Source organism: Python bivittatus, unplaced genomic scaffold (assembly GCF_059951505.1).
Source record: "Python bivittatus isolate LINGU-HERP-01145 unplaced genomic scaffold, Pbiv_v1 ctg000700_np1212, whole genome shotgun sequence".
In the NCBI taxonomy this organism is placed as follows: Eukaryota; Metazoa; Chordata; class Lepidosauria; order Squamata; family Pythonidae; genus Python; species Python bivittatus.
Window position 1 is genome coordinate 34,152,950 of NW_028277098.1, and position 16,167 is coordinate 34,169,116.

General features: G+C 34.4%; 1 protein-coding gene across 8 annotated transcripts in view; it reads left to right on the forward strand.

Annotated features, from left to right (window-relative positions):
• The window catches only part of SLC44A5 (solute carrier family 44 member 5), a 188,721-nt gene that overhangs the window by 95,288 nt on the left and 77,266 nt on the right, over positions 1-16,167 (forward strand). For all 8 annotated transcript variants that reach the window (XR_015793458.1, XM_088128429.1, XM_088128430.1 and 5 more), the window contains exon 2: positions 3,846-3,894. Coding sequence is in view for 7 of the 8 variants with exons in the window: in XM_088128429.1 (XP_087984555.1) it covers positions 3,846-3,894 (49 nt within the window). In the remaining variant the exon portion in view is untranslated. The remainder of the gene's footprint in view (positions 1-3,845; positions 3,895-16,167) is intronic.

Consider the following 16,167-nt stretch of genomic DNA (forward strand, 5'->3'; position numbering starts at 1 on the left):
TTTGCAGAATTCCTTGTCAGGAAAGCTGTGAGCCATGGACTGAGATTCCAACAGAGTTTCAAGATCAGTGGTTTTGCTACCTTTCCATACTGCACTACACTGTGATTCACACATGGTATCAAGAGAATAACAAACCTTAATGGTTTAATATCACTGTTGGCCATATGCCACAGCTGAGTGGTAGTAGTTCAAGAAGACAGCTCACTAACCCTTGAGAGTAATATATTGCATTTTATATGGCATTGTTCATCCAGAAGGGTACCAAAGTGCTATGCAAGTGAATATATATTCATTAGTCTTGGCAATAGCAAATGCTGTAATTTATATTACATTACAGGCTTCCATTATAAACCTCTTTATTCATTTCCTTATACTTTTTGTTCTTTGGGTCTCAAGCTTTTTGTGTTTAACTTGTACTCAGAGGACCTAACTATCTCCATCAGTGGTTTTGTTCAGTGTCATACTTCTTCCACTTCACAGCATATGTCCTATCTCTATTTTACAGGGTCCCACAGTGGTGTCACACTGTGGGGATATTCTCTGTGCAACAGATAGATAGAATATTATTTGAGAAAATGATACATTGTGTTTTTAAAAATAGCAGGTCATTTTTCTAGCTACAGTCCTCTTGAATAAATCTGAGTGTAGGTTATAAATAGTGTGTGGTTATTTTTTCACAACACTGTAGCATTTAAAATCCTTTCCCAGCCCTTTTGATCTTCAAAATAATTCTAGATAAACTGAAAAGAGATGGCAACAATTCAAGATGAGCAGCATTCTAAGGACTTTTGTTATTCTGAAGTTATTCAGAAGTTATTCTAAGCTTATGTGTCTTATAATTGACTACTACCAAACGCTTGATTTCATATCACTTAATTTATGCAGCCCCTTCTAATTACTGCCTTGCTCTTCTGCTCTTCTTGCAACTCTGATTGCTTCTCTGCTAGTTAGAGCCATTCATACTTTCCATTCAAAAATACCTGATGGTTCAAGCACTCGTTTTAAGAATAGTGAAGGAAATATTGAGGCTTTTACTTTATTACGTTCTTAAGATGCCAGGCAGTTTATCAAGAACACACAAAAGGATACAACAATGGGAACATCAATCATCCAGGTTTTCTCATTTCCATTTGAAGAAGGTCTAACGCTGTTGTATTTTCCTGTCTTTTTTCTTATCTGCCCTTAACCACCACCTATCTAGATTTCAATCACTTTTTTACATATTCTGTTCCCATTGTGTAATTCATGGTTAGTTTTCAGTAGGTAATTTATTTAAGCAAATCACTATTGAGATTAACTAGCATTTCAAATCCATACAATAATTTGATTATGTGCTTTCAGATTGGTGTCCACTCTTAGCAATCACATAACTAGGCTTCTCCAGGATGATCTGTCCCCAGCCTGGCCCTTCAAATCTTTGTGATTCCAAGCAGCATTACTAGTATCTCACCTTTGCATATGGTTGTTGCTACTTGGATAAGGCACTTATAGATTAAGGTTGTGGTTTGTCTAGAAGTAATTTTTTTTATCATTTTCATCCTTTGCTTTTTGTAAAAAACTTGTTTCACTTGGATTCTTTTATAGTTCTAGCACTAACTCATATAATGCATGGATTTAAGAAGCTTATTTTTATGCAGTGTTGGAGTGCATGAAACTGGCAACAGCTAGTGACTTACTAATGAAGAGATTAACACTATGAATTCTATATGCTGCATTCCTGATGTGCTTCCTACATCTCCCATTATCGCAGTGAAAGATTGAGGCTAGCAGGACTAAAAAAAGACTTTGCTACTAGCCTGGCAAAGAGGATAGGTCAATTGGTAATATGTCACCACTAGGATGCAGTGCATGTTTTGTGGTCTATAAGAACCAACCTTCACCAGAACTGTATGAATTGGCTGGTTGATAAAGACGAAGATTCAGAATGAAGTAATTAATATGAACTAAACACCTTGTTTAGGCATTTGTGTCTAAGGTTGAACATGCGGTAAAGGGTTGAAGAACTTTAAAGGAGCAGAAGGAAATTTCAGGCTCAACATTTTTGTGAATCTCTTTTCATGATTTCAAAAGGAGATGTTTTTCTGCATAATACGGGTAGTCCTCACTGAATGACCATTTGTTTAATGATGGTTCAAAGTTATGACAGCCTCAGAAAAAGAGCTTTACAACCTGTACTTGCACTTATGGCCATTGCAAACCATTGCAGCCCCCTGTGGTCACATGATCGTGATTTGTGACCTTTTTTACAACAGCTGTTAAATGAATCACCACAGTCGTTAAGCGAATCACAGTCATTAAGCAAATTCTGGCAAACAAGTCCATTGGGGAAGCTGGATTCATTTAATGACCACGTGATTCGCTTAATAACCATCATAAAAATGGTCATAAAATTGGGTCCGGTCACATGGTGACTCATTTAATGACTGCCCCACTTAACAACCAATTTTTCAGTCCCTCTTGTGGTCATTAAGTGGGGCCTACCTGTAGTATGACAATTCCAAGTGTAGTTAATTAATAGGTAAGTGTTTTGAAGTAAAACTAGGTCTGCAAGAATTCTGTAGGCAGCAATCTGAACTCAACAGGACTTATTTATGAGTAGAAATGTATAAGATATCGATGGAGAATCACCCAGGAAATAAACTGAATGTTTTGGAGAAAACACCATGTACATTTCTTCTATTTGTCTTAACATATGTACTCTTTCTCAAAAGTATTTCCATCTGAACTCATACAAGGTTGCTATTTTGGATATGCAGATACTTTTCTCTTAAACTATTCATTGAATATCTTAATTACAGATTTGAAATTGTTGAAAGTGTTTACACTCTTGCGTTCTCACTCCACATAGCAATAATTTTATGCTATGATTTGATGAAAATAGCATGGGCTTTGTTAACCCTGTATAATTGGTTTAACACTGACCTTTTAAATGGGCAGTAAGTAAATATTAATTTATTTGACTGAAGACTAAGCATAAAATATTTCAGTTTTTATTTATTGTTAAAATAAATGGATGGTGGCCTAATATCTCTTTGTTTAGAAAAATTCACATATTTTACTTGCTGGTCAGTTAAAATAAAGTATCTGCACACCAAATATTACTTTTTTCTAAATATAACTGAGTGAAAGAATTGGATCATGTTAGTCCTAAATCAAATTAGGTCACTGTGCATTTATACTTGAGCAGTATACGCATTTTTCTACACCTAAGCTCACACTTGGACTTTGAGGAACATGTATTCAAACAACTGGGAACAGCCAAGGTAAAGAAGTAGCTGGGATCAGGACAATAGCCACATTTGATTTATTTACAATAAAAATGTAAATTTAATGTGATTTAAATTTAATTTTTTAGATACAGTTAATAAGATTACTCCCTATGCATTTCATAAGCTATTTCACAACAATTAATTTGAATGGCAACTTTTGGGGAATGGACTTTTGGGGAATGAAGCCAGTTGTGCAGCTAAGCAGCATTGATGTTGTTTGCAGTTGGAATATTTCTGACCATCATCAAACATGTCAGGAGCTGCAGGCACTAAAGCAGAAGCCTTCTGTTCTGTCCTAAGTAGTACAGTATGAGCGCTGGCAGTGAGATAGCATTTTCTTCAGCGGTTAGAAGTGTTTTGTTGTTGTTCTTCTGCTAGGTTTCAAGTGATCCCTGCCTAAGTTCCAGTCTTTTGACTTAGTTCCTAATGCTGGATTCCAAGTCCAGCTTTTAGTTGTTTTCAGCTATTAGGGAGTTTTCTCAAAATAATTCATTTAGAGCAAGTGGAAACAGATGATTCCTGACTTTTTGTTTTGTTTGCTATGACATATTTTATAATCTTTTATTTTAAATGCAGGTGAACCCAGAAAATTTGATCCAAAGTTCAGCGGACCTATTCACAACAGGTAAATGTTTTATTTTGATATATTAAATTGCATTTTTTGTGTATGAATACAAAAGAGGATATATGCACTTAATTGATTGGGAAGAAAGGATTTTCTCTAAGGGAAGTTCTTGGGAGGACACATTTCTCTCTCTCAATGTATGACTGAAAACATATTCAAGAGAACCAGGAACCATTGTACTCTTTTCCCCCCACAGACTGCTCTTAAAAGTAATATTGCTATTAAGACTTGCTTATCCTCAGCTCTTCCTGTGTGAAATTTGGAGAATATTCTTGCCCCTGTTGCGCAGCCTTAAGAGATGTTAACTATAACTGTCTTCCAGATGGGAAGATTTTGAAAAGCTGTAACTGGAGTACAGAGAATTCTGGTGGTGTTTATATTGATACCAGAATTAAAATTATTTTACTTATTGTTGATCTGTTTTCATCTAATTAGCTTGCTCATGTTGGGCTAGGTTTCTATGATTAATTTCTGGCCCAGTATTTATTAGATTGCTTTGTTAAAAATGAATATAACATCAGCTATTTTCCTCTCTTCTGGTACAGTAGATAAACAGGGACATACCAGTTTCATATCTGAACATTCTCAGGTGAATACCATTCTGGATTTCTGATATGTCAAATTTTAATTCTAAATAAAGCCTAAAACTGATTCTCTTGTCAGCACTAATTGCTGCAGTTCTTCAGTCCCACTCTCTTAAAAAGCCAGTTCAGGCATGCAACAGAGATAGATAAAAATAGCCCTCTTATTTTTCTATAATTTCCTGATCCTTCTCTAGTATGTCTTTAACTCCAATGTCATCAATATAGTCCACCTATACTCCTTGCTATTTTTCACATTGTATATATTAATTATTGGTCCCAATAATTTTCTTCATAAGAACTTTACTAAGTTATAAAAAACATACAGATAAAAGCAAACAAGAACTAATAAAGAGAGAAGGAGAAAACAAGAGAATTAGAAATAAAGAATACAAAACTCTTGAAAATTAAAGAAAAGGGAAAAAAGGAAAAATTACAAAAAGAATGACTTCTGATTTCTTATATAGCCCATATAGATAAATCATGTAGTGACCTCTTACTCTAAAACTACATCTTAACATACATATTTTGTATAACCAATTGGTTCCAATAATTTTTAACAATATACTTGTGAGCTGTTGTGTTGTATCAGTTTTATTCTTTTCATTTCAGACTTGCATTTTGCAATAGAATTTTGATAGTGCTAGCATTCCGTTGGACTTGTACCATTTCTGACTTGTAGCTAAGCTTCTGTTATTGCTGTAAGACCTTTGGCCCTTTTGACTTCCCCTTTAAACATTCTTTTTTATTAAACTTCAGAATCCTTGAATAAGAGTAGGCAACCTTTGAAACTTTAAGAGCCCATCAGAGGCACTCTCATTAAATTTCTGCCAGTTAAAAGACAGAAGTTTCTCTGTGCCAGCCCCTTTAACTTCCAAGAATGTCACACTTCTAAACCAAGCACTAGCTATCCATTATTTTATTTTCTAAGAATGCTAGAACATCCATGTTAGCTCAGTCCCATATGAAAAAAAGTTGATGCTGGAGGCTTTTACTTTACTTTGTAGCATGCCAAATTCACATTTATTTATGTATTTGTTTGTTTGTTTATTTTTATTGAAAGAATCAAAACCATTCTGAGCATGTCAACATACTGCATGTAACTCCTAGTTGGTGGAATATGAGCAACAGTATATTGGCTTGCAAAGTAGCGTGTAGATTAGAGATCCTCTTGCTTGAATAGTATGAACATGCTTGGAATAAAAATTGGCTTTGGTTGTGCGACATATTGGCCAAAATGTGCCAAAACTAACCACTACAGTCCTTACTTGTTAACGGATAGTACTGCATGTGGCATGAGTATGACCAAGAGTGTTGAGTAGTCTATACCTTCATCTTACTAAAAAGGTTTTAGTATGTGAAAGCCTCAGTTGTCCAAAGCCATGATGTTAATAGCTTTGGGCCCATCTGATAATAAACGGAATACGGCATACGGAAGATTTTGATTTGACATGTAAGAAGAATAAATGGTAAAGAGCATGAATTAACGGAAGGAAGGAAGGAAGGAAGGAAGGAAGGAAGGAAGGAAGGAAGGAAGGAAGGAAGGAAGGAAGGAAGGAAGGAAGGAAGGAAGGAAGGAAGGTTATGTTTATCTGTGAAACCAAGAGAAAGGAGAATACATCTTAATGAAAATGGTCTGATCTTGTGGAATGGAGTTCATTAATACATGTAAGGCAATGAAGGTGTAGATTTAATTATAAGTAAATGAGATAAAATGTATATCAGAAAGCATGAGCCTGTGTCAACTAGTTTGTTGTGGGTGCATATGAAATCCAGAGACTAATGATAGTTACTTTTCAGGGAATGGTGATAATGGAAGAACCAAATAGTAGTTTTAAGAAAAATTGTGTGACACTCTGAATGAATACGATCCAGGAAGAAAAATAATTCAACTAGGTAACATGAATAGGAACAAGGTAAAAGAATATAGAAAAAGTTACTTCACCATTTAGAGACTCAAGAATAAATTAGAATAGTGATAGTTGAGTGAGGATTTACTTTGAAAATGTCTGTTGGCTCCAAATATGTGGTTTAAGCATTAGTCTATTCATATGTTTGTGTGGCAAAGGAATGGATATAAATATAAAAGCATGATTGACTGGATTGCTTATGATGAACAATTGAAAGAATAAGTTTAGGACACAAGTATGGTGAGAATTCTGACTGTGGGTCAAACTATATTTTGGTTGTTTCAGGAGTGTATCTTGGGGAAAAAATGGACATGAAACAAAAAGGGAAAGAAGTAGAAAATATGGGTCATGTAAGAATAATATTAGAAGATAGATTAGTCTCCCAAAAGAATGAATAGAAAGTGGACATAAGGAAAGAGAATATGATCACTCCTTGGAAAAGAGGGAAAAGAATTATATATAGAGTGTCACAGAAGTGTGTGGAGTTACAATAATGAGAAGTATGAAAAAGGAGGCATGGTGGAACAATGAACTGGATGAGAATAAAAAAAAAACCAGAATGATCACTACAAAAAACGAGGATGAGAGAAAAACATTGTTACATATGTATGTAGAGAAAAAGAGTAGCAAAAATACTGTCATAGACAGCAAGGAAGTGTTAAGATTGAGAGGGAGAAAAAATGCTGAAAGATTTTGATAAAGACAATAATTTTGAAGGTAGATGAAGAGAGGTAAACAAGGAGCCTTTAGCAGAGTGAATGGAATTAAAAATAAAAGCTTTTAAATGATGCATGGGATGAAACTGAAGTAAGAAAATGCTAAAAGGAATATAATAGACATTTATATTGGAGTAATAGAGATATGTTGAAGAATGGAATTGAAGTAAATGTTATAAATATTAGTATACAAGAAAGAATAGTTGAAAAGAAAATAATGTGAAAATGTTGAACAAAGGTTAAATTAAAAGCTGCAGGTTTAGATGGTTTAATTGGAAAAATATTAAAATATAGATGTGGTTTGCTTATGGAGTAGCTGTGCAACTTCCTTAATGTGTGAAAAGAGCATCTGTGCCTGATAAATGGAAGAATGTGGTTATTATTCTAATACATAAAGGGAAAGGTAGGAAGCATAAATAAAGAGTACAAGAACAACATTTTAGAAGTACAGGGTGGTTTTGTGCCAGGCATGGCATGCAGAGGTCAGATTTTTGCTGCTCAGCAAGGCATTGAGAAATGTGTGAATATGAGAAAGAAATTTTATTACACATTTGTTGATTTAGAAAATGCATATGATAAGCTTGAATTATAAAAAATTTTACACAAACAAGGACTTGAAAGTTACTTGCTGAATGTGAGAGATATGTAATGAAAGTAAAGCATGAGTGAGAATAAATAGAATCCTTAATAAATGGTTCAGTATTGAGTAGGGAGTAAGACAATGATGTGCAATGAACCCTTGAGTACTTAATAAATTTATGGATAAATGTATAAGGAGTGCTTCTGGTGATATTAGAGATATTGTGGTTGCGAACATGAACATACATGTAGTTTTGTAAACAGATAATTCTATATTGTTTGCTGAGAATCTGAATGATTTGCAGCAAATTTTAAATATATTGTATGATTTAATGATATATATAATGTATGAAAAAATATGCTGAGATGGTTTGGTCAAACAGAAAGAATGAATGAGGATAAAATTACAAAACAAATATATAAATATATAAAGAAAGAGTGATTGAGTTGTGTGGAAGGGAACATTGAGAAAGCAAAGGTTGGATGGAGTTGATGAGATTTTCAAAAAGAAAGGTTAGAAATTAAAAAAAGAGCATGAAGTGATGTGCGGATATTCTAGTGGCAATTATTGTTTGGAAGGATAGAAGGATATGAAATGGTATAGTAAATAGTGCTGGTGTAAAATAATGTAAACTATGGCTCTTTTTCTTTTTCATACCTTTAATTTCTTATTTTCTTATTTCTGTGTTCTATTTCTTCTGCATAATAGTGCTTACTCTGAAAGGGACAGCATTATGATAGTATACCTGTAAGAATCTAAACCAGAAATCAGGAAGGGCAGGGAATCAGAGGTATCAAGTGAAATTTCTGTGAACACATTGGTGTTTATCCATTCCAAATACAATCTTTTTTTTTTTTTTAATGACTGCATACATACTTGTACAATGGAATTTCCCCACTTATTAATATATTCTCTGGAGTTTTTTTTCCCCCCAAGAGTGTCCCAGTCCTCTGGAGTTGATTCAGATATATGTGCTGTGGTGAATGTTACTAAAAATCTGCTACCCTGACTAAATAATATCCAACAGCAGAATTACACTGTTGGATCTGACCCATTGGATAGTCATATGATCTACATGAGTTGTGTTTTGGATATTCTGAATTAGCTGCATATATATTTTCGTATAAGAGCAGTCCATTTAGGAGAAAAAAAATATACAGTGTAGCATTTCCAGATACTATTTATTTATTAAATATCCTGTGTTTAGGATCTCCTCCAGGAGATCAAAGTAATGCACACAGAAATCCTCAATCTCTCTTCTCCAACCTGTGAAGTAGGATGGGCTGACAAAGAGTGACTGGCCCAAATTCTCCCATTGACCTTCCATTGCTGGGAATGGACTTAATCTTTCCCACCCCATTATAACACCTTAACCATAATTATACAATACCCGTGGTTTATCACCAATGATTTTTCACAATATAGCATTTATATGATACTGTAATAATTTTATCCATCTAATGTTTACCTAATAGCATATTTTTAAGTGGGGTTAGAAGGGAAAAAAAGAATTACTGGATCCCCAAAAGTTGAACCTGAACGATTAATTTTTCTGTGGAAACAAGATGATACCAATCTTCATTCTGGTTGGCCATATTTATCAAAACAATCATACAAATGTGAAATGAACATTCTTCACGGTACATATCTCATTAGTGATATTAGCACATCAAAATCATAATCTAGCATATAAGAAATATTAGAATGCGTTCCTAGTATCGTTTATTGTCCAGTGAGCATGAAATTCTGCAGAGGAGGAGTAGCAAAATTAGCTGCTAAGCAATCCATCTGATTTTATTTTAGCAATAATGATATTTAATATGCTTGAAGAGTTTAAAGGGTTTGAAGCTGGGAAGGAAGAGAGGTGCATTATGAAAAGCTTTGCACTTTATCCTTCAGTTTTGACTTGAGGCAGAATATCTATTAAGTTTAATGGGAGTTGAAGATGCTTGGTATCTTTTAGAGACCACATGGTGGGTTGCAGTTTACTGGTGGTATAGCAAAATGAGCTTCTGATTTTATCTCCTTGCTTTACACTATGGCACCTTAATATAAATATATTGTTACCATGACAATAACTGCAGATACTGCAGGTACTGGTATTTTGCAGCTCCTACAACCACAGCACATCCTTGAAGGAAGGTACTACCTAACTATTGTATCATCTAAGCCCAGTATAATTTATAATGCTCTAGGAAGAAACGCAATATGGGGAACTAGCCTTTTCCCCTGAATGGTTAACAAGTTTCTCCTTCTTCCTGCTATACAGTGAACACATAATTCAAAGCTTCCTATTTTCTTGCTGTTCTTTATAAATAGAAAGCATGTGTTGTTAGTGTATATGTTGGGCCCGATTTTATTATGTGACAGAGTGCCCCACTGTAAATGTTACGTCTTTCATTCTAGGCATCGGTTAGTATTTTAGCTTTCTAACTGCAAAGAACTGTGTTTTGTGCCGTGTATGAACATTGATATATTTAGTTGCTGCTGGTTGTTCTTACCCACCTTCTGTAGTAAATGCTGCTATTGTTGGAGCAAGCAGGGTAGGAGATATTTTCTTTTTATAGCCTTTTGCTTGCCGTTAAGACAAATGATCCTAAATGTATAGTTAAAGGTCTGTGCGTAGAGGCAGGGGAAAGAAGTGCCCTCTGTTAGAACAAACAGAATCTTGAAAACTACCTTTAAATCATACTAGAGACCTACACTTAGTTTGGTGGGCAGGTCAAACAATTCTTTTTGGGTACAAGTGGATGACAAGTGGGATCCTGTTGCCAAGATGCTATTCATCTTGACTTTCTGTCCCTGTCCAAACCGATTGGATATTAACATAAGATCTGGAATGCATATCTAGGCTTGAATGGCACTATCTCTCCCAGATTATATCTGGATTGAAGTGTATGAGATGGGTCTGTGTGTATTATATTTTTCTGTACCACCTAAAGACACTGTTTTATGGATATTAATCTGTTTCAGATGGTATTTGTACTGGGAGGGATATTTTAACCCTGCATTTGTTAAAACTTGCCCAGACCACGCTGTTAATTAAATTTGTTAAAAAGTTGTTTTCAGTTGCATGCCATGTTTTATATCAGAGATTATCCAGTGTCACATCAGATCCAAAATCTATAATAATATTTAATAAGAAGTTATCTTTAAAAAGTTAAAGTTACAGTTAAAGTTACAGTTAAAAAGATAACTGTAGCCCAGTGACTCTGGGTGGATTTTACTGTAAACCACCCAAAGTCACTTCCTAGTGAGGTGGACGGTGACCAAATTTGAAAAATAAACAAATAAATAAATAAATTCCCCTGATTTTTATCAATTGTATCAAAACTATAGGCAGAATAACTAGACTGTTAAATAAATATGAACCTTATCAGTGCCCCAACACACATGCTTTGTACTACTTTTGTCAATTAGAGTTAAATAGGTACAGAACAATTGTAATTAGAGTAGTTTGATTATACTGGGTTTTATTGTGTTGCATCATTTATTCTATACTTTAAGTGTTTTTTTAATTGTTAATATAATTGTAATTATGTTCATAAAGTGCTTTCAGAAGCAGAGGCTATGGACATTTTAAGCAAATTAATAAATTAAATAAATGTGTACATGCTAATAGGTTTAATTTCCTCAATCCAATTAGTCATAAAATGTTCTGTATTTAATTTATATGGCAGGAAGAAAAGGGCCCCACTAGAATACCCACTGATACAGGCAATACTGCTTTGGCAGAAAGTTACATGGCTGAAATCAGTATTAGGATTCTGCGGGTGCCTAGTCAAGCCAGTGTGACAATGACTTGAGATATAGGATCTCGGGCAAAAGGGAACAGGCCACATTAGAAGGCTTTGTCCTCTGTGCTTTAATCTGTTCAGTGCATTTTATACTGTCAAGAACACCCTGCTGTCCACTGGGGCTCTAAAGCAGCAACAACAAATCAAGCTGCCAAACGAGGCTTATTCAAAATGGTGAAACCTTTTTATTACAAATGTATTATTGATAATATGTTACAAATGTATTTTTTGTTATCTAAGAGGAGGAAAGAAGAATGGGTCTGCTATCCATTGATTATTCATCTTACTTTGCTCTATAGCAAAATGGCAGGGAGAGAAAAACTATAGTGCTAAAGTTCAAAGCAAATCTTAAACACACAATTGTGGTTTCTACTGTATAATATATTATCTATTATCATTATAGATGATATTTTGAAAATAGAACAATCTGTACGTTCAGCAAAGGTTTTAATTAATTTGATTACCATAATTAATATGATAGCAAAAACTATATTAATATGAATAAATACTATGTTGATGTAGTTGTTTCTTTTATAGCCTTCTTGAATAATTTTTTATTAAGAGTTTTGAAAATAAGAAAAAACTAACAAGAACTAATATAAAGTAAAGAAAGGAAGAGAGGAAAAAAGAAAAAAGACAAAGACAAAAAGTGCAGAACAAAAGAATGAAAAGAAATAGAAGTAGCTTCTGATTTTCTTTGCAGCAAATATAAGTACAATTACAAAATTACCTCTTACTCTGTGGTTACAAAAAGAAAAGCTCTCTTCTAATCATCAAAGCCATAAGTCATTCTTTTATAGCATTCTTAGATATCTAGGAAAATATGACAGAAAAACGTAAAGGACATAGGTGTTAAATCATATCAGTTTTCTTTGACAATTACATTTTAAAATGACCATAATAATTATCCTACTTGATTATTTAAAGTTGTTTTGTATATCTATTGCAAACATTTGTCCGAATTGACCCATGAGAATGAGCCTAGTGTTTTTCATTTGGATAGATTTTTTGTTTTAATCTCAGTGAAATCTCTTCACAGAATGAAACTTGTTCATCATTTTACCCTTTGTGCAGCCACAGGCACTCAAATCTTTGCCATGGTTCTCCAGAGCAGGTCTTTAGCGCACAAAAATAAACAAAGCTGGGAGAAAGAGGGGAAGGGTTCTCCCTTCCTCAATTTTAAGACGAAAAGCCATTCTGCTAGTGACAGGAGCTTACTGGAGAAAATCCTTAGCCTTTCTGAATATTCACCTTTTTAATATTTTATTTGGTGTTCTTCTGGTGGTGGTGCATCTCTTCTTTGAATTTGTTTTGGGTACTTCTGTGCAGTCAGAGTTCAAATAGTGAACAGGATAATACAATATCGTTGATAATATTGTTAATACTGTTAGTAGTAATAGTATTTTTTGAAGTCAGAGATCAACTGTCCACAATAGTCAGGTAAAAAAAATAAAATAAAAAAGGAACAAGATAAAATTATTTGATCAGTATAATAGACAAAGAAACTATTCCATGTCTAGACAGCATATATATCTTCCAAATTAACAGTGGCAGAACTAGACTAAATAAAGCCTTACATCAATAGCAATTGAGCAGAACTTAGCAAATCTTCTATTGATTTCTTAGACACATCAGCTAATAGAAAGAATGCATTCTGGTCATCTGGATGAACAAAAGCATAGAGGTAGAGTGACAGGCTTGATCAAATGGACAAACACATGCTCCTTCCTGAGGGATATAATTATACCTCCTTTCTGAAACCATAAATGGCAAAGCACTGAATCTAGACAAGAAGAAAGTCATTCTGTGCAGAATGGAGAAGATGTTCAGTTGACTGGGATAAAGATTTTATGAAAAAGCTCTTTTCCAATAAAGCATTAGAAAAGTTTCTTTGTCAGCTTTGGAGATAACTCAAAATTCATTTTTTGACCAGACTTGAGTTACAGAGTTAATATTGAAATTGAAATATAGGAGAACTAGGAGATCTCTGAAGGTGCACATATGCCCTGCATGAAAGCATTTTCCTGTAGAATCATAATTAGATGAAGTAAACTGACAAGCTATAGTAGAGACTGCCAATTTTGCCCATAGCATCTCTCTAGAAATAAAACACCACATTTAAATCAATAAAGGCAGCCCCAAAGGCACAAGACTACTTTTCTGCCACATGATGCCATATAATGCAGTGGTCAAACATTGACCATCCTGCCTTAAACCCTGCTTGCACCTCTGCCAACACTTTATTTTGACAACCAATCACTTAGTTTCCCATGCTGATAACTGACATATAATTTGCTAATAGTACTTAGGAAAGCTGATGGACCAACAATTTGTCAGATCAGTCATTTCTCTTTGTTGTAAATTGCAGTGGTAATAGAGTGACTCCACTTCTTAGGCATTTAAAAGGAATGGCCAGTGTACAGTATGCAAATAAAGAAACCAATACAGGTATCCATAAAACAGAACTTTTCAAATAGCTTTATCATTCTTCATTTGCAAGATAACTTTAGAAACACAGACATAAGAGGCCAATCAGATAAACATTTTGCAATTAGCTTGAGAGGAATTGTATCACTTACAGCCACAGGCACTCAAATCAGTGCCTCAGTAGCAAATTTTTCAAGAATGGCTGAAGCCGGAGGGGCTATCTAGAGAAAACCTTAGACTTTCTGGATATTCACATTTTGTGTAGTCAGAGATCATAATGAAGATGATGATAGCACAATAATATGGTTATTTACTGATGGTAAGTGTGGATAATTAACAGAATAAGAGAAGGATACAGGTATTCCTCATTTAGCAACCATAACCGGAATCAGCAACTTGGTTGTTAATCAAAGTGTCGCTGCATGAAACTGCAACTTTGCTTATGATCTTACTTCTGCTTTCCTTTGCTTTACAGAACTGCGAAGGTTGCATATGTGAGGATTGGTCATAAAGTTACTTTTTTATCGCTGTTGTAACTGCAAATGGTCACTAAATGAGGCAGTTGCTAAACGAGGACCACCTGTAATGTAAATAAATAAAGATGATCTAAACTCATCCTTAAAGGCACATGTTTTTTGGCACTGCCAAATATAATTGTGAAAAATAATATGGCAAACAGGGATTTTATGAGAATAAAAGAATATCTAAACAGCTACGGTAGGAATTTTTTGAAGTATTAGAATATTCTTCAGAGGTAGATACAAAAGAATAAGAATGAAGGTGTCGGGCAGAGTGATAATCACAAACACTCCTGTTTGTGCAGAGCGCAGCAAAAACTCCAGGAAAATATTAGCCATGAAAGCAAACACAATGCAATGTCCATTTCTTGTTTCACAAAGAAATCCAGTCAGAGAAGATATACTAACTGGTGTTTATTGATACAAATGCAAAAATCCATAAAATGCAAATATCATACAAAATATAAAGAAAAACACATCTTCTCATGTAATGTAGCATCCAAGACTTATTAGCAACACAAGCTTAACAAAATCTCTAGCTACAAACTCTTAGAGAAGAGGTACACTACTTGGTACTTTGTTACAACTACGTAGCCCATAAAACCTACATAGTGACTAACACTAAAACAACTAACAACTACTCAGAGAGGCTGCACATTTTCCTCTCCTTGTATTATAGCTCTATGCCACCCTCACTGGGTAACTAGCATACACATGCCAATAGGTGGCAGTAAATAGCACAATACACAACACACAATAACAGGTGTTTTTCACATGATCTCTGTAGTCAAAATATTATTTGTTATTGTTGTAAAGATAACGGGATGAATCCTTTCCCATGAGAAAGAAAATCCTGACAGAAGGAGTCCTAGGACTAGCCTTGGGTCCTTGCTTCAATTCAGCTGTTGCTGCAACCCTCTTCTTGTTTGTTTCCTTGCTTGATTTAAATTTCTATTCCTGGGTGATTTATTGAATAAAGATGTAATAAAACAAAATGTAAACATATTTGATATATTTCTCTCTTTCTCTTTGAGAATTTGCTTTTATTTCAAATGAATTTATCTTTTCATTAGAAATATTGCATATGGCATTAATGGTACCCATATAAAAATGTAATATTCTTGCACATAGTAATACCTAACTTTAAAAAAAAAATAGATGTTAGCTCTACTCTTGGGAATAAGACTATAAACAAATGGTATCAATATTGACAAAAGGCTAATTAGGAGAAAGACCCTGCTCTGAGCCTGGGTCTTAGAAAAGAAGTTCTCAAGCTTTTCCTAGTCTAGGGTTTTATTCCCATTGCAGGTGGCAAAGAAGAAAGATGGGTCTATAGACCCAGTGGCACCAAACCAGGTAACATACATAGCTAACTCCTTATGTCATAGTTTTGAAGTGCAAACCTGATCACAACTGCTCCCATACACACAGTCCATCATGTTCTCACAAGAAAGTTACAGCTGTTATACTTCTATGTTTTAGGAGCTAAGGCTTCATTAAAAACTGCATCATAAAATCATCCAAACCACCACTAAAAAAAGCCGATGATGATGATGATGATGATCTGTGTTCCTAAGCATCACACTCTGAAAATCCTTTAAATGTGGTAGTGCTTTCTTGTGATTGTCAGGTAGATAAATGTAAAGACTCTCTCTGGAGTGGATCTTAAACGACTACTCATTCGTTTGCCCTTGTCTGGGGTTTCTTGTTGGTCTATTGAAGCACTAACCAGATTTCACTCTAT